Source organism: Triturus cristatus, chromosome 8 (assembly GCF_964204655.1).
Source record: "Triturus cristatus chromosome 8, aTriCri1.1, whole genome shotgun sequence".
Taxonomy (NCBI): Eukaryota; Metazoa; Chordata; class Amphibia; order Caudata; family Salamandridae; genus Triturus; species Triturus cristatus.
Genome location: NC_140591.1, coordinates 335439830 through 335458763, shown reverse-complemented (window position 1 = coordinate 335458763; position 18934 = coordinate 335439830). Strand labels below are relative to the sequence as shown.

The 18934-nt window shown below is 48.9% G+C and overlaps 1 protein-coding gene across 1 annotated transcript in view; it reads right to left on the bottom strand.

The window, feature by feature from the left end:
- Positions 1–18934, bottom strand: part of POMP (proteasome maturation protein) — a 34788-nt gene that overhangs the window by 10431 nt on the left and 5423 nt on the right. Inside the window, exons 2-3 of the mRNA XM_085621642.1 lie at positions 18687–18787; positions 16708–16768 (exon numbers count right to left, since the gene is read on the bottom strand). Coding sequence (XP_085477768.1) covers positions 16708–16768; positions 18687–18787 — 162 coding nt within the window. The remainder of the gene's footprint in view (positions 1–16707; positions 16769–18686; positions 18788–18934) is intronic.

Sequence of the window (18934 nt, the reverse complement as noted above, 5' to 3'; positions counted from 1 at the left end):
GAAGTGACCTTGCTTTAAATATTCTCCTTTTGGATCCAGGGAACGGGAAAGCGCGCGATGTGTGCAAGATCACACGCCTGGGCGGTGCTGAGACTCCCATTTACACGAATCCTGTAAGATAGTGAGACGATGGTGGTCGTGTGACAAGGGGTCAGCTGTGATACACAGGGGGAGGAGAGGAGACACAGGGGGTGGAGGAGAGACACAGGGGGTGGAGGAGAGACACAGGGGGTGGAGGAGAGACACAGGGGGTGGAGGAGAGACACAGGGGGTGGAGGAGAGACACAGGGGGTGGAGGAGAGACACAGGGGGTGGAGGAGAGACACAGGGGGTGGAGGAGAGACACAGGGGGTGGAGGAGAGACACAGGGGGTGGAGGAGAGACACAGGGGGTGGAGGAGAGACACAGGGGGTGGAGGAGAGACACAGGGGGTGGAGGAGAGACACAGGGGGTGGAGGAGAGACACAGGGGGTGGAGGAGAGACACAGGGGGTGGAGGAGAGACACAGGGGGTGGAGGAGAGACACAGGGGGTGGAGGAGAGACACAGGGGGTGGAGGAGAGACACAGGGGGTGGAGGAGAGACACAGGGGGTGGAGGAGAGACACAGGGGGTGGAGGAGAGACACAGGGGGTGGAGGAGAGACACAGGGGGTGGAGGAGAGACACAGGGGGTGGAGGAGAGACACAGGGGGTGGAGGAGAGACACAGGGGGTGGAGGAGAGACACAGGGGGTGGAGGAGAGACACAGGGGGTGGAGGAGAGACACAGGGGGTGGAGGAGAGACACAGGGGGTGGAGGAGAGACACAGGGGGTGGAGGAGAGACACAGGGGGTGGAGGAGAGACACAGGGGGTGGAGGAGAGACACAGGGGGTGGAGGAGAGACACAGGGGGTGGAGGAGAGACACAGGGGGTGGAGGAGAGACACAGGGGGTGGAGGAGAGACACAGGGGGTGGAGGAGAGACACAGGGGGTGGAGGAGAGACACAGGGGGTGGAGGAGAGACACAGGGGGTGGAGGAGAGACACAGGGGGTGGAGGAGAGACACAGGGGGTGGAGGAGAGACACAGGGGGTGGAGGAGAGACACGGGGGGTGGAGGAGAGACACGGGGGGTGGAGGAGAGACACGGGGGGTGGAGGAGAGACACGGGGGGTGGAGGAGAGACAAGGGGGGTGGAGGGGAGACAAGGGGGGCTGGTGGGGAGACACGGGGGGCTGGTGGGGAGACAAGGGGGGCTGGTGGGGAGACACGGGGGCTGGTGGGGAGACACGGGGGCTGGTGGGGAGACACGGGGGCTGGTGGGGAGACACGGGGGCTGGTGGGGAGACACGGGGGCTGGTGGGGAGACACGGGGGCTGGTGGGGAGACACGGGGGCTGGTGGGGAGACACGGGGGCTGGTGGGGAGACACGGGGGCTGGTGGGGAGACACGGGGGCTGGTGGGGAGACACGGGGGCTGGTGGGGAGACACGGGGCTGGTGGGGAGACACGGGGCTGGTGGGGAGACACGGGGCTGGTGGGGAGACACGGGGCTGGTGGGGAGACACGGGGCTGGTGGGGAGACACGGGGCTGGTGGGGAGACACGGGGGCTGGTGGGGAGACACGGGGGCTGGTGGGGAGACACGGGGGCTGGTGGGGAGACACGGGGGCTGGTGGGGAGACACGGGGGCTGGTGGGGAGACACGGGGGCTGGTGGGGAGACACGGGGGCTGGTGGGGAGACACGGGGGCTGGTGGGGAGACACGGGGGCTGGTGGGGAGACACGGGGGCTGGTGGGGAGACACGGGGGCTGGTGGGGAGACACGGGGGCTGGTGGGGAGACACGGGGGCTGGTGGGGAGACACGGGGGCTGGTGGGGAGACACGGGGGCTGGTGGGGAGACACGGGGGCTGGTGGGGAGACACGGGGGCTGGTGGGGAGACACGGGGCTGGTGGGGAGACACGGGGCTGGTGGGGAGACACGGGGCTGGTGGGGAGACACGGGGGCTGGTGGGGAGACACGGGGGCTGGTGGGGAGACACGGGGGCTGGTGGGGAGACACGGGGGCTGGTGGGGAGACACGGGGGCTGGTGGGGAGACACGGGGGCTGGTGGGGAGACACGGGGGCTGGTGGGGAGACACGGGGAGTGGAGGGGAAACACGGGGAGTGGAGGGGAAACACGGGGAGTGGAGGGGAAACACGGGGAGTGGAGGGGAAACACGGGGAGTGGAGGGGAAACACGGGGAGTGGAGGGGAAACACGGGGAGTGGAGGGGAAACACGGGGAGTGGAGGGGAAACACGGGGAGTGGAGGGGAAACACGGGGAGTGGAGGGGAAACACGGGGAGTGGAGGGGAAACACGGGGAGTGGAGGGGAAACACGGGGAGTGGAGGAAACACGGGGAGTGGAGGGGAAACACGGGGAGTGGAGGGGAAACACGGGGAGTGGAGGGGAAACACGGGGAGTGGAGGGGAAACACGGGGAGTGGAGGGGAAACACGGGGAGTGGAGGGGAAACACGGGGAGTGGAGGGGAAACACGGGGAGTGGAGGGGAAACACGGGGGTCAGCAGTGAGAAACAAGGGGTAAGCGGTGAGACGGGGGTGGTGGGGAGATACAGGGGGTTTGTATGACACAGGGGCTGGTGGTGAGGCACAGGGGGTGAGACACAGGGTGGTGGTCCGATACAGGGGGTCTGTATGACGCAGGGGCTGGTGGATACACAGAGGGCTCGCCGGTGAAACACAGGTGGACCGGACTGGGCGGTCCCAAAACAGAGCTTAAAGACTTGGAAGGGCGATGGACGAGCAAACTAAATGAGGAGGAGGGGGATACGGAGATGATGAATGGCAAAGAGAGAGGGAGGGAGAGAGAGACAGGCATGACTGAGAAGACGAGGCAGTGCATATAGCAATCCAAAACAATAAGACTGAGAGAATGGCGGAATGAAGACAGAAAAGAAGGACTAACCGCAAGACGAAAATAGCGAGGTAACTGAGAGAAGGAAGAAAGGGGACGGAATAATCAAGAAAGGAATGCCAAAGTGAATCACATGGAAGGAAGGAAAGAGAAGCCAAGAAATACATTAGGTGAACATTATAGAGAGAGGGAAGGCCAGCTGTAGATTAAGGAACCTGAAGCCGATTAAGTAACAAAAGGGTAAGAGCGTAGAAAAGAGGAGAGAAGAAAGGAGGGAATGGAAGAAAACGTGTAAATGGGAGGGAGGAGAGTGTGGAGAGGGGAGAGCAAGCAGGGCACCACTGCCTTTCTCCGAGGCGAAGCAGAAATGGCTCGGAGAAAGGCAGCGGTGCTTTCGGATTCGGGGGCGTGTTCTAATGGAGAAGAATGAGAAGAGGGCAGGTTCATTCTGGGACATGTAGTCCACTCTTGGAATAACATGCATGTCACCATGAAACCCGCCGCACGCGAAGAAGCCAGGACTGGTGGAAACGTGGCACATGCTACGGGTGTTTGACACCTATGGAAGTGGCGCAGCGACCGCCCAGATTCGGCCGGGGCAGTAACTGACCACTCAAACTTCAGCAACAGTGCAAACTGTCCAAAGGGTTTCATTTTTCCAGCTGTATAACAAGTCAGCCCTTGTTACATTGTGTGGGATTCTTACCCACACAGAGCGAGGCACGGGGTACTGTACCCATTCCGATCTGGGCAGTGGGCATGCTGCACTTCAACCACACAGACCTGGGCAGCGGAACAACCACAGCCCCAAGGCAGCACGCGAGCCCAGCACCCACTCAAACATAGGTAGCAGGCCCTGCACAAAGTCATGCCTCGAAGGAAGGCAACCCTGGTCCGATGCTCTAGTGGGGTCCTACACCCCTGGAGAACTGTGCAGTGGACACTCCGCTCTGCGCAGAGCTTGGGGTACCTGGCTGGACGTAGGCCATGCGCCCACTCAACCCTGAGTAGTGTGCGCTGCACACACCCAGATCCGGACAGTGGCACCCCAGACGCACAGACCAGACTGGCGCAGAGGACACTGAACCCTCTTAGACCTAAGCAGTGTGCCCACAGCCCCGCACCTACATAGCGGGGCAGCTCTTGCTGTAGGAAACACAACGAGATCCTGGCAGTAGTGTGAGGGGAAGCAGCCAAGCAGAACTGCCCAAACCCAGGCGAACCGGTTCCTTGGCCCGGCTCAGAAACAACCGGCCTTTCTTCCGCTCTCTTTGTTAGAGTAATCCTGCAGCAGTTGCAAAACGGGAAGGGAGGAAAAGATTAAGGAGGGGCATGTAAGGGGGGAGAAGAGGAAGAGAGGGAGAAGAAGAGGAGAGAAGGCAGGGGTGGAGGAGAAGAGAAACAAGGGGGGGCGGGGTGACAGAGCAACCGGGGGGGAAACGGGACCGGCAGAAATCCAGGGAGGATTGAAGCCGGAAGTAGAGGCGAGCTCATCAGGGGAGATGGGGGATAGGACCGGAAGTGAGAGAAGGAAAACATGATAGAGAGCAAAAGGTGGACAAGAGGAAGGGGGTAGCAGGGGCAAGGATGGGAAGCAGACCGAGAGGGCGCAGGAGCGAAAGAGAAGAAAGACTGGCGAGAGTGAAAATCTGCAGCCCAGGAAAAGAAGAAGGGAAGAGGAGCAGGGTAAAAGAGACATGGAAGGGCGATGGACGAGCAAACTAAATGAGGAGGAGGGGGATACGGAGATGATGAATGGCAAAGAGGGAGGGAGAGAGAGACAGGCATGACTGAGAAGACGAGGCAGTGCGTATAGCAATACAGAACAATAAGACAGAGTGAATGGCGGAATGAAGACAGAAAAGAAGGATAACCGCAAGACGAAAATAGCGAGGTAACTGACAGAAGGAAGAAAGGGGACGGAATAATCAAGAAAGGAATGCCAAAGTGAATCACATGGAAGGAAGGAAAGAGAAGCCAAGAAATACATTAGGTGAACGTTATAGAGAGAGGGAAGGGCAGCTGTAGATTAAGGAACCTGAAGCCGATTAAGTAACAAAAGGGTAAGAGCGTAGAAAAGAGGAGAGAAGAAAGGAGGGAATGGAAGAAAACGTGTAAAGGGGAGAGCAAGCAGGGCACCACTGCCTTTCTCCGAGGCGAAGCAGAAATGCCTCGGAGAAAGGCAGCGGCAGTTTCGGATTCGGGGGCGTGTTCTCCTCTTGCCATTGGCTGGAGGAGATAATTAGACTTCTTGAAAAAAACACGCCCCCGAATCCGAAAAGGACGGGGCCTGTTCAGAGTGACGGACCTCTTCTCCAATGGCTGGCCAGCATTCAAGAGGCCAGCCAATGGGGAACAGGGGAGAAGAGGGGCGGGTTCAAGCCCCTCTTCTCCAAGTCATTAAATCTCGGATCGAGACTGCGCAAGCGCAGCCTTCGAGCCGAGACCTAAAAAGCACCATCAACATACATTTGTAGATAATTAATTCCAAGGATAGCAATGTGCATCTTCACTCAAAGTATGGTAATGTGTATTTTGGGACATATGCCATCCTATTTAGTTTAATGTATGCTCGCAATTGTAATCAATGGCTTATTTACCACAAGTCTGGAATGTTTACCATTACCGGAATGCAAAAGAATTAAACTGTACTGCTTTCGAACAGTCCCTTAAAATACACATGGCTAACAAACAAAATAAGACGGTATGGGGCACAGCAGACAACTGACTTAATAGCTGGGTCAAGAAATGTATTAGGCAACTGACATTACAGTCAGGGCAACTAGAATTATGCGATTTTGCGGCCGTGGCATTTTCCGCATACCTATGGATCTGCTGCATAATTCATCATCTGCTGCATAATTGGCAGATATTAACAAAAATTCAAAAAAAGATTCTAGCTCAAAAGGTTAAAAAATGTTACTAAAAACAAAGCAACATGTGTTGCACGCCGAGGAAGGCAAAGGTTGACTGGTTACCTTTCTGTTGCTTACTGGTATGTTTGGGCAATAACCTGGTACTAATAAGGTCAAATCTAAGCTCAACAGTGTTAACAAGTGTAAAAATAACAAAATAATGAAGTAATACAATCAGAAAATGTGCCTCATTATGCTACATAATTAGCCTTTTCCTGCTGCATAATTTGGTCAATCCTGCTGCATAATTTGGCCCTCTCCTGCCGCATAATGTCAGTGGCTCCGATTATAGAATGGATCCGACAGCTAACGATTTTTAGAATAATTTGTGCAAGCTAAGTTTGAAATTATAGTTACAAAGGTGCAGAAACGTAGACACTTTTAAAAATGAATGCACACTGCGCACACACATAGGTGCTACAGATTCAGAATAGCAGTGCACTGATGGAAAGACTGGATGGCCAAACTGTAGGTAAACACACTGTAGGAGAGTAGGGTCTGCAATCCTATGATCACCCAGATTTTTTGCTTTTGCTTCATTGGTTTACGACTTTCTCCGGCTGTGGGCCTGCCAATCAGCCCCACAGCCTAGCTGTTCTCTCTCGAAATTAACACACATGTACATTAGGTGCATCCACTAATTGGAACTGGGCCACCTTGTCAGTCCCTGTCTCAGCATACCACAGGTATCCAGGGCATTGGTGTACCCAGGGCCTACCAGGGGCTGAAGCATGTATTATGCCACCCCTGGAATGGCCGCCCAAATCTGACACAACTGGCTGCACGACAGCTGGGGCCACGTGGTGTAATCACCCGTTGCTGTAGGTGTAGTATTCCTACACCTAAACCCTAAAATGGACACATGGATTCCTATCAGTCACTCCTATAGCAGGCCTTATCAATCCTGAAGGCAGAGTGCAGGGAATCATGTGGGACGGTGCTCTGGCGCGAGCTGAGCCCGTCGGCGGCTTGCGGAACCAAGTCCTAATAGCCGTTCCATGGTGACGCGGGCCAACTACTTTTAATGCATTATAATCCTTGCGGTTATTTGCTAACTTTGGCATTGCATCACCTACGCATGTCGAGTAAGGTGTCATACGAATGGGAATACGAACCCCTCGCCAGCCCCGGCGACGGGGTTAGCATTCCCCCCTTTTAGAGGGACACGACATGGAAGTAACCTTGAACCCCGGTTAAAGTTGACTCAAGCCTCAGCATCACAAAATGGATGCTGCCACCAGACACAAGTCTGACCTCCTGCTGCTGGGGGACCTTCCAGCAAAGGGAGCTTGGACAAAGGGTTTCCTGTCGAGGGCGGTGTTAGCACCATCCCAGACAGGGTTTGTGTATCCCAGGTAGGCAGGGCTGAAAGGAAGGTGATTGCCAGTGGCACCCCGGTGCTCACTGTGCATAGCCCGGCTCAAACCAGTTTCGGGGGCACACCAGCCCCTGAGCTGGCGCGAAGCCGGACAAAGGATAGGGGTGTAACCACCCCCTCCTGGCTCCACCCATAGGTAGAACCTAGTCACGGGCCAGCCCCTTTTCTTAGAATAAAGGTAGGAGCGAGTCCCCTTCCCAAATTGGATAATCAGATAATCGGATAACTCCGAATCACGAACTACTTTCCACGAAAGGAACTCTTGACTATTTCTGAAGACTCTCCCTTGTGGCTAAGGAGTAGCCACCCTGCACCAGCAGGCACCATCTAAGCGCTTGCGGTTTGCTGTAAGTCTCTCCTACGGATCAAGACTGCCCAGCTCGACGAGACCCGAGTACCCTGCCATCTCTGACCTTTTACCTACCTCATCAGCCCAGCTGAGAGTCGTAGGTGTGACGAGACCTGCGGGACCGGCTATCTTCAGAACCTGCACGACGCTTATCTAGCACGCCCACCGAGGGACCCTCGAGTGAGTGCACCTAGGGTTTGAGAAGCCCTAAACCCTGAGCAGCTCCAGCATCGAAGTCTGTCTCCCCAGCATCCACGAGATCTGCGTGGGGGCCCTTCCGCTTCTTGCTGTTCCCCGCGTTGTCCGACCACTTGCCGACCGGCTTGTGGCCCTCTTCACGACGCTCCAAGATTATTTGCATCACCGGTCTGGTTGCTCCAGACTGGCTCTTGCTCCACTTCAACAGAGGAGTACCCCGGACCCTCCTGGTCCACTCCCGACGCCATCTTGACTCCCCCGCTTGGGTTGCCACTGCCAAGATCCGCTGCCCCTGCCTGGGCCCAGCATCATCGACAGCAGACACCTTCGTGGGACAGCTCGCCCTCCATCCTGGTCGCCGCCGCGCCTCCTGGTCCGAGGAACAGCCGAGTCCGGCGTCACCCACTCACCTGGTCGAGGTGACTTCAGCCGGTACCCTCCTGGTACCCACACGATCGCTGGCTAGCGGTGGAGAACTGAGTCCCCTCTGCTTTCAGGTTTCCTTCATCACCGATCCAGGCTTGGATCGCTCCGAACATCGTCACTGGTCGCCTGCCAGCAACTTCTTCTTTCAGGCTCCTGAGACTACACGAGGACTCCCGACATCTTGCCGAACTTCACGCAGCCGCAGCCTCCGGGCTAGGTAACTCGAGCATCTCGGTGCTCCATCGCAGGTCCGCTCTACAAGTGTCCAGTTCCTTTTTCGTTTAGTCCCACTGATCGGATCACTCCGGAATCAGTACCTCCAGACTCTAACCATTCGCATTTCACTGTTAGTGTAGATGGTTTCCCGTGCCCCTCGGGCATTTGTGTAAATTGTGCAACTGAAGTATTTTCCTAAGAGTTTTGTAGTGTGCTTAGCTCCCTGACTCATAAAGAGCCAGGGTAGTCTTGTTATAAATAAATATCCTTTTATTTTCATAACAACTTGTGTGGTGTCCTTTCACTTGGTGTTCAAGGGGTATATGTGATGGTAAACAGCTGGCTTAACACGCCCTCTAGAGTTTAGCCTAAAGACTGCTCGTATCCACGCTACTAGGATAGCTGGTCTAAAAGGTTGACTTACAACCAATCATCAATAAGGGTCGTTTGGAATGATACACAGTGATCACTAGAATAGTGAGCACTACATATCAGGCCAACTTCTCACACACACTATTTAAGTTACTAGCCTCTATCGACCCCTCACCAACCAAGAACCTCATTCATCTTTTGCAAAGCACATCACGTGATATTACCCCAAATCACTTAATCAAGGATTTGCTCCAGAGAACCAGAGGAAATGCCCTAAAACCGAACAGGAGAGTAAAACCAAACTACTTGGGGTTAAAAAAACAGCTCATGACAAGATTCCACAAATTAGCCTGCAAATGATAATCTGCGACAAAGTGGTCATGGTTGACAAATATCAGAAAAAGTTCTGCCTCAATAAACAGATAAACAAACCCACAAAACTGGCCTTGCTCTTTAGTAACCGAATGGAGACACACAGTGGTCTTTAAATCTTTAAAATACATACTTCTTTTTTTTTCTAAAAGACGTTGACCCGCCCACTAAATCAGTGCCCCTCCAACTTTCTTAGAGGTGAGTGAATTGAAGGCTTTCCTGTCACTAGGCCATTATTCTCCACTGGACCACCATATCAGAGTGTCAGTCCCCCTACTCTATTTAGGAAGGACTGATCATCAGCAGAATTCTCTGCCCTCAACAGGAGAGTCCGTTCCAGGTCTAGTAGCCACTGATCAGTTGGGTACTTCCAGCAAAAGACTTCTTACAGCTTGTTGACAAATAACCCTTGGAGTTTGCACTTTTGTCGTGGGTACGAGAGGGAGCAGGTTCAGTAGTTCACTGATCCCACTCAGGTCACAGGCAGCTGGTGCAGCACTTTTCTGATCTTACACTGGTCCAGAAAGTGTTATGAAATGGGTACCTTGAGAAGCCACATTTATGTCAGGAACTAGCTAGTCAGTGGGAACGACTCCTGAGCACACCCTAACCAAGTCAAAAGCTTTCAGGGATAACCCTGCTCACTTTTGCATCCATTTCTGTATCCCTTACTGCAAACAGGCCCAACATGTCAAGTGTCAGATTATTTTCAAAATGGCAAAAGTCTTCGGCCACACTAATCATGGGCTCTGAAAGGTTGGGGGCCTATGCGGGAGGTTTACTGTGGCAATGCTAGTGTCAAACACCATCTAACACTAAAATACAATTTGAAGCTGGTACTGTACCCACAACAAACCCAGAGACAGAAGTCTCGTTGGACAAACAGCAGGGTCCCTTCAGCAACCAGACAGGGAGTCCACAAGAAATGTCTTCCCATCTTGTCCTCTCCTTTTCAAGTGTGCACCAAGTGTTACCTGTGGCTCAACAGCTATCAAACAGAATTTGACACTGTGCTGTCAAAAGGACGCCACCATCCCCCTATACTGCATATTCTGCTAAACTCAGAAAGGTCATCTCTGCCCATTCAGATCAGCCTATTGTTTGCTCCTCGGGGGGGCATTTCATACCTATTCGAGGCTACTCACTGGGTGGGAGAAGCTGGATAATTTAAGCGAATTAGCCTCAAGGAATTTCAGGCAGGAAAAAGGTAACTTTCTAAAAGGGACTTTTTCATAATATTTATGAAAATCTGACTTCACTACTGAATTGGATTTTAATAGCTATTAAAAATAGTTTTACATTATTTTTCTAGCTTGTTCTATTCTGGAGATACAGCATCAGTACTTTTATCTGTACTATGGTTTTCTACATAGAAAAGCTAGGCCTCTTTCCCAGTGAAAATATCATTTAGGGCCCTGTCACTATAGGACCATGGTAATGTTAACTTTCGAAAAAGTCTCACTTTTAAATACCATGCACCCTACCTTGTGGGCAGCAAAGCTTACATGGGGTGACTTACTAATATTTAAAAGGAAGGTTTTCTTTCCTGTCAAAAAGTTTTTGTTTTGACAGGTTGCAGTGCATCGTTTGCACTGTTAGTTAGGCTACAGTGGTAAGCCTGAAACCATTTTTGCTCTGACACTAAATCGGTTGTTACAATAGTTGCTGCAGTCCACTAATAGCATTTAACTTCCAGGCAATTGGGTATGTTTTATACCATCTACTGGGGACTTATAGGCAAGTTAAATATACCAATTAGGGGTATACCAACTCGACAATATTTAAAGGGTGAGCCAGTCACTTTACTATTGGTTAGCAGGGGTAAAGTGCACAGAGTTTTAAAGATGGTCTAAGGGTTGCGGGGGTCATCACACTAAAGATGGTCATTCCCAACAGAAAGCAATCAATAGCCCAAACAGTTGCTACAAGGCAGGGCATGCACTGTAGGTAAAGCAGTTTGCTACTGGGCTGTCAAAATAAACCAGAAAGTCCTCCACCAGGTACACTTATGTCTTGTCCTCTTCTGACCTAATAAGCTGTCCGTAGAGGGCTACATTATGAACTAAATCCATTGCCATAAAATCACAGTCCTTACTTGAAGACTATTCCTGGCTTCAGTAGTAGTTGTAACTGTGGCACACAATACACATTCAAAAGTGCCACAAACCAGAATAATTATTGAGCACAAAGAATTATACTTTGATGATTTTGTAGAATGGCTGGGAGCAAGGATTGGAATTTATTGCCTTTATCTTCTTTGTTATTGCCTCACCAAACACTGAAATAAATCATATTTAGTGAATGAAATACAAATTGCAAGAATCAATATGAAGTAGTCTGAGAACATAAACATGGGATCCCTCTCAACAATCAGTCCCTAGGTGCTCCCACTTTTGAATTGCATACTTTGCTCTGAGATCAGCAGATCAATTGTGTGGTAGGGACTGACCTGGTCTAGCCAGTGGCAGGAATGAAGCGGGGTTTGACTTTCGATCTGGGCTGTGCAAGGTTTGGTGAGAGAACCTAATACTGTGAGAACTGTCATTACCCTGCCCTCACAGAGATCCTTTTATCCTCTGCAAACGTTGGCCCAGCTGACTTTCTCTACCTTGTGAGCAGCAAGAGAGGTGTCCTTCTAAAGTGTAACATTTGCAGGGCATACTGTAGCAGGGGAGTTAGGAAATGCAGTGTTCATCACAGATGCCTGTGAACCCTTTGTTAAGCCTCACCCTTCTGCTTCGGGCTATGTTCAACAACATTGTTTTCAGGAAATTATTGAAAACTCAAGCCTTACACTAAATAATGCTCAAGCCTAAATTTTAGTGATCGTGGCCAATGCCAGGATGCTTTTTAGGTTGTAGCGTGCTTTACAAATCGTTTTAATTAACATCCTGAACATGGGTGCAGTACCACTACAGCTTCGCAGTTGAGCCCGACATCCACTGACCTGGAGACTCACACAGCTAGAGAGCCACTACCGAATCATCTGAGCCCCTTGCCACAGCATTAGACCACAGTCCCGGACACATGCCCAGCCTTCAGGTGATTACTCATTCTCTTGCTTCACATTTGTGCTCAACTACACTGATCTTGACATTACTGCACTCCCCATCTTCTGCTGAGCTGCCATGTACTGGGTTAAGTGAGCCAGCCTGGCTCAAGGACCACCAGGCCATGAAAATGCAGCTTCCTTGCTTGAAACACAACAGGAGTATTTTATCTAAAGTTCCCTCTTCAACACCCAGCAACTCACTTAATATCATCTTAGAAGACCAATATGCAACCCCCCCCCCCCCCCCCCGAGTACTTTACTGCTTTTCACCCTCATATTATACTCTCCTTTCGAATAGCTTCAGTTGAAATCCTCTGTATAGCTAACCTACCACCCCTAATCAGATAAGAATTCCTTTGTCTTTTCTAAGACCAATATATTGTTCACCACTGTTCACAGCAATTCCACAAATAAGGCTCCTCTTTAGAGAAAAATCCTAATGCCGACTGTCATTTCAGGTCTACTAGCAGCTCCTTTCAAGCATTTAAATTCTGCACATTGGGCTCTTAGCTAAAGCTCAAGTCAAAATCATGCTTAGAACTAATTCTCTCTCTCTGGCCTGCAGCAATTTTAGCATAAGTACCAATAGTGCTTATGCCAGCAATCTTCAACCCTTTAGGAACTAAAGCACTCTGCATTACAAATCGCCTTTGCTAATCCACTATCATAGCTTCTTTGCCCAGCTTCCTTCAACTTTCACTGGATGTTAACTCCTGATAACTTCACCAGCTCAATCATTCTTCTGCAACAATGAAATTGGACTACATAATCCATATCAACGAATTCCCAAATAATTGAGACCCAAAAAACGTACGAAGTCCAATCCATGAAGCACCCACTACTCCAATGACTACTCCAATGCTAAAATCAACACCCATGTTTCAGCTTGTATTCTTTCAAATTGTAGGCAGCACCCCTCTTGTAAAAGGCAGTCTGCATTATTGCATATCCACCAATGCACACTATGGGGCCAATTCTGATCCGGGTCGGAAGGGCACCGAACGCGATGCGTACGACACGTAGTTTTTCCGGCCGGGTGTTTTCCGCCCGACTCGTACAGCTGTACGAGCGAGCAAGTACGATGCGGGATACATGAAATTCACCAACCGACTCGTTTCTGGGTCCGAACCGCTCCATACGTCTCGGTCGGAAGCTAACCGTGGCATGCAATGGATGCGATTCACACCCGAGCCAGTACGATGCACGCGGACAGCCTGTGCGAGCCGGAGTGTCCGGCTCGCAAAACGTCCGGGTGGTTGCCTTTGGGGGTCCACGTCGGACCCCCTGTCCCCCGCAGCCCTACGACTTGGAGACAGGGGGAGACCCATGGGTATGTACAGGTATGTACGGTGCGGATGGCACTGACGCGAACTCACTGTAGGGGGCGCACTTGTCCGCGATGTACCCAGTCAGTCAATGGGAGCCCATGTATGCGTTGTACGACCGGGTCCCATTGACTTCTATGGGAGTCCGACCGAACCGAGCCAGACAGCATGCGGCCGCATCGTACTCGCTCGGTCGGACTGCAGGACTCTGGTTCGGTCAGAAAACACTCCGGATCCGGCTCGGTTGGAGTGCTTTCCGACCCGGATCGGAATCGGCCCCTAAGTCTTAATTTTTGACACGGTCTCCAATTTGAACTTAGACTACTTAGAACAGGGATTCACAATGTATTTTCAGCATTCTTGCTCTCCAAGAAAACAAGTTCACCAGGGCAGATAGAGAAAACTGCATTGGCACAGGAAGTGCTCAGATACTTACATGAACTCTTCCAGCAGCAACCATTGACATTTACACCATCTATTTTAGACTATATCATCTACATTAAAAAAAGACAAATTATGCCTTGCTACTTCTCTTTCAACAGAGAACATGTATGGTGGTTACCATTTAGAACTGGGGTAACTAGAGACTCTCACCTTTCAAAGATGACAAAATGTTAACAACTTTAGGCAATTACTAACCTATTCAAAGAATATAAAGAAAAAGTCAGAGGATTGGAGATAGTTGTCCTATTGAAAAACTGAATGCTTCAACCCCACTGAATTGAATTGAACAATTCGTAATCCTCACAACCCCAAAAGCTCACATCGAACTCCCAAAACAACTGCAAAAAGATCATCCAGCTGGACCCAAGAAACATAGTGTCTGACGCTTTGAGAGAAATCACTTCCAAAACTCAAAATAGCATTGGTGTAAGTAATAATTTAGCGTGATTCCCGGACATCATATGTATACCAGCGGGCTTGTTTGTTGGTTCTTCTTTTTCTTTTGTTTTTGATGGGCGCGAGCGAGTCTGCCAAGTGCTTGATCCACATGTTAAAGTTGGTTATGTCCTTGTCTAGGTTGTTGGTAGTGGTGTTGGTTTGGTCCATTTTGAGGGAGTTACACCAGTCAGACTCGGATACTTTTTTTCAGCTTCGGGCTCCGGCTATATAGGTTGATGCTGGCGAGCATGTTGGCTTGTGGCTTGGTGATCTGGAAGTATATGATAGAGTGGTTGGTTCATGTGATTGGTGAGGAGGCGTTGTACGTGATCCTGTTGCTCGTTGCAAAGATTGGATCCAGAGTATCTCCTGCGATGTGTATAGGGTCTGTGACGAGCTGGGTCCTCCCCCTGGTGGTCTTAGCGTGCAATCTTGTAGCCTGTTGGGATGGCTGGAGTAAACACAAGTTTCCGTGAGGAAGAGGAGGTCCGGCATGATGTTGCGGAGGATATGATTTCAGTGGTGGGCGAGAGGGTATTGAGAAACATGCCTGCAAGTAGTTCTCGGGTATGGTGTGTTGTGAGGCATTTCCCCAAGTGGGTGGGGAATGTGTTGGGGTGGGGGAGGGAAGCAGGAAAAAGAGGCAGTAAGGCAACGTAGGAGGGGCAGTTAAGGAGCGGGGGAGGAGGGAAAATATGCAGGAGAGGCGCCTGAAAATGGGAACGGGGCATGAAACGGGAGAAAGAAATTGAAAAATGGCACGAAAAGAACAGAGCCTTAGAGGAGAAAAACACACTAACAGATGCCTGCATAGAAATGGCAACAGGTCAGAGAGAGTGAACGTCACCAAAAAGAGAGGGACACAAAGTGAAAAAGAGAAGAAACACCAAAAGAGGCTTGAAAGAGAGAAAAGACACAAAGAGAGAAGTGCCCAATGAGGGGGAAAGTGGTGAAAGAGCAGAAAACACACAAAATAGAGCAAAAGAGGTAGAGTCACTAAGACACAGGGAACAAGAGTGGAAGAGAGCAGACAACAGGCACGAGAGAGAATATGGCAGAGAAACAGAGCGAGTAAGAGGGGAGTGTAGAGAGAGCGAGGTGGGAGCCTTGAGGTGCGAGTCTGGATACAAAAGGGCCTAGACCGGTCAGAGGACCAGTCCCAGGTAAGTGGGTGGGTGCTGGGCAGAGGCAAAGCTAATCTCCAACTGACAGCATTATCCAGCACACAAAAAAAACCTTCAGGGAAACTAAAACCACAAGTGAAGCGTTTTGTACCATATTGATGTCCCGATTGAAAAAGTAGTGAAAGTTGACTTTTCCATAAAAGGCAGAGTTTATCATCTGGTGATATTGCATCTATTCGTACTCAGTGTCTTGTGCAGGCACGGTGTGCACAGCTTCATCCCCATAAGCAGTGCATTTAAGATTATTGTCCACATTATGGAAATTACTATATTCCTGAAAGTCAGTCCATCAAATGAATCCCTGGTCTGGATGGATTATAGGGCTAACATTACGAACATATTCTATCATTATGGGCCATTTATAGACAAATATTTTTAGCGCTGTCTGGAGATCTTATGCCATTCTGGATACCTATAGGCTTAACCATAATAGTACCAATCTTTAACAAAGGGTACTGTTCAAACCTCAGCTGTTACAGGCCAGTTTCCCTACTTCGCTTCTTCAGTTAAGAACTCAGGTAGGACTCTGCCCGACAGATAGCTGGGTTTCATTTTGTGATGTTTTCTTGCAATGTCAAGTGGACTAACCCTCCACTGGAGAAAACGGTTTTCTTGAAAACCCCACACCCATCAGGGATACCCCTTGGTGGCATGCTTCATCGTGGGGTCATCCCGTCCTGCTGCAGAGCGGGCATGCTGTGACCTATGGACTACGCTAGAGCACTTTAGAGAATATCCATTAATAAAGAAGGTGTAATATAATTTTGAAATCTTTTAACCTCTGGGGTCTGTTGATAGGAACTGGTGTACTGTGCAGATGTAATTCCTATAGCAAACTGTTGATGCAACTTTTTTTTATTCCATGTATTAATTGTACATCTGTTTTAAAGGCCCTAGCCGAAATAAACTAGCTAATGTTGACCAACTTCATGAAACGGTTCCCTAACGTGTTAATATTAATATTCCATTTGTCTAATACTTTATGCAATAAAAAACAATTTTAAAAATTGTAATTACTGACTTGCTAGGTATGAAACACCATTTTAGGTTAGCAGTCAACTGATATTTTCTACAAAAATGATTAAACCACAAATAGGATAAATAATATAGGCATTTAATTGGTTCAATATCATACACTTACATTTTTTTCTGAGATCTCCAAAACATGGCTAGGTAGCAGTTCATTTTTCAAACTGGTAAACCTGTAAACCCAAAATCAAAGCTTTATGTTAGTATACAAGCTAGCATACAAGTGCATAACAAAAAAAGACAGAATTCGAGTAAAAGTTAATTAAACCTTTAGTAGACTACAAATGGGGAGGCCTTAATAATATCGAGGCACTAATGACAAGTGTGTCTGATGGGCAACAATTATTTCTTTATTTTATTTCAAAGATATACATCATTCTGAATCCACCCTATTAATACTTAATTTCTCAATCAACCTACTACTTTAGAAAACTCTCTAAACATTACTTGGCAGGTGTGAGAAGTTGGCCTGGTATATGATGTCCAGTAATTAAAGTGGGTATCTTGCACCAGTCCAAACAACCCTTATGATGATTTAAGAGGTCAAAGATAACTTTAGAAAGCTATCCAAGTGGTAGCTGTGGAGAGCAGCCTTCAGGCTTAGTCTTGAAGGAATGTTAAGCTTTTTTTTTTTTTACCAGAATGTAATCTTATTGTATTGGTTAAATGAAAGGAAAACCACACAGTACTTATTAGACTATATATTATAACACCTTAAACACCTTGCAGTATCTGCTATACGCAGATAAACACAAAGCACACAATACTGTAGCACAGAAACAATCGTAAGTAGCACTAATACACGGTGGGCTCCCAGAGGAGACCAAACCATATACTAAAATAATGGTATAAGAACCACGTCTCGATTCAAGACAATGTCTAGAATCACTGGGGCATTGACCCCAGGTGAGGCAGTAGGGACCCCAGAGGGGCTCTGCTCATGCCACACTCTCACATAAAACTCGGCACCCTGCCTTCAGGATTGTTAAGGCCTGCTATAGGGATGACTTATAGGTTTTAAGTGTAGTGACCTATAGATATAGTAAACCTATATCTATCGTAAGTGGTGCATGCCTCATCTTACACGGGCTGCAATGGCAGACCTGTAGTTCCATTTTGCATGGCCTCTCATGGGTGGCATAATATATGCTTCAGCCCATGGGATGCCTCTGGGGTACCTATGCCCTAGGTACATGTGCACCATATACTAGGGGCTGACAAGGCTACCCTAGTATCTAATCTGGAGTGTACCAAAGTACATGCATAACATTTTGAGGAGAAAGCAGATAGACTGGGGTCCTGATTAGCAGGATCCCAGTCAGACTAGTCAAAACAGTGTAACATCAAGCAAAAAGTGGGGGTAACCATAAGAAGCAGATCCCACTTTCCTACAGCAGGAATATATTTTATTATATTTAAGGGGACTAAGCCGACTTTTAAGCTTGTCTGTTACACCATTTGGTGAATGTGAAATGGAACTATGATACTGAAAGTTACTAATGTTTCCAAACTGGTTTATTGAACCTATATCATATGGCATCAGCCAGCCTTTTCATCTAACCAGGAAATTTTAACACTGTTTCGGGGTATTGGTGGTGTGAAGGGATATGCTACCTATGTTGGCACGTAAGGAACAACTTAACCTATGATAATTACTACTGTGTAAGTAAGTGTTATTAAATATACTGGTAAGAGAAAGTAGACCAAATTGTCTAAAGGCCGTGGGTGGTTATGAAACATTCTCAGCTTCTTTCAATCACATTTTTTTTAACATTCTATGTTTCTTTCAATAACATTTTTACCCACATAATGACTTACTTGACTTCTACAATTGTTTGTCAAGAACTCAGCATCATATTAATGTAATAACTTCAAATAAACAGAACTGATAGCAAGAGCAATCAAATGATGTTTAGTGCAGTTACTCAAAATAAAGAAAGCATGAAGGCTGAATTTATTCAAACTACTGTTGTTTTCGAAACAATTGTAAACACAAAAAAATATTTAGGATTCATCCACTGATTTTCGAGCCCCACCACATAAAATCTGACAACATGAAATGCATGTGCTCAATCAGCAGCTGAAACATACCCAGTACGCAAGGTATCCTGAATTCCATATGCTCCAGTTGAGGAAGAAAGTTCACATATTGGAACACTGTCCTTAAGCTGGGATCCAAGGCCCCTGGTATTCTATAACAAAAAAGTAGCAGCATTTTATTGCACAAACTAGTCAACATGAGCTGTGCAAAAAAGAGGGTTTATGCTTTCAAGATCAATCTAAATATCAGCTGCTATTTAATTTTCTTTACCTTCCATTCCATCACTTTTGGTTTGCTG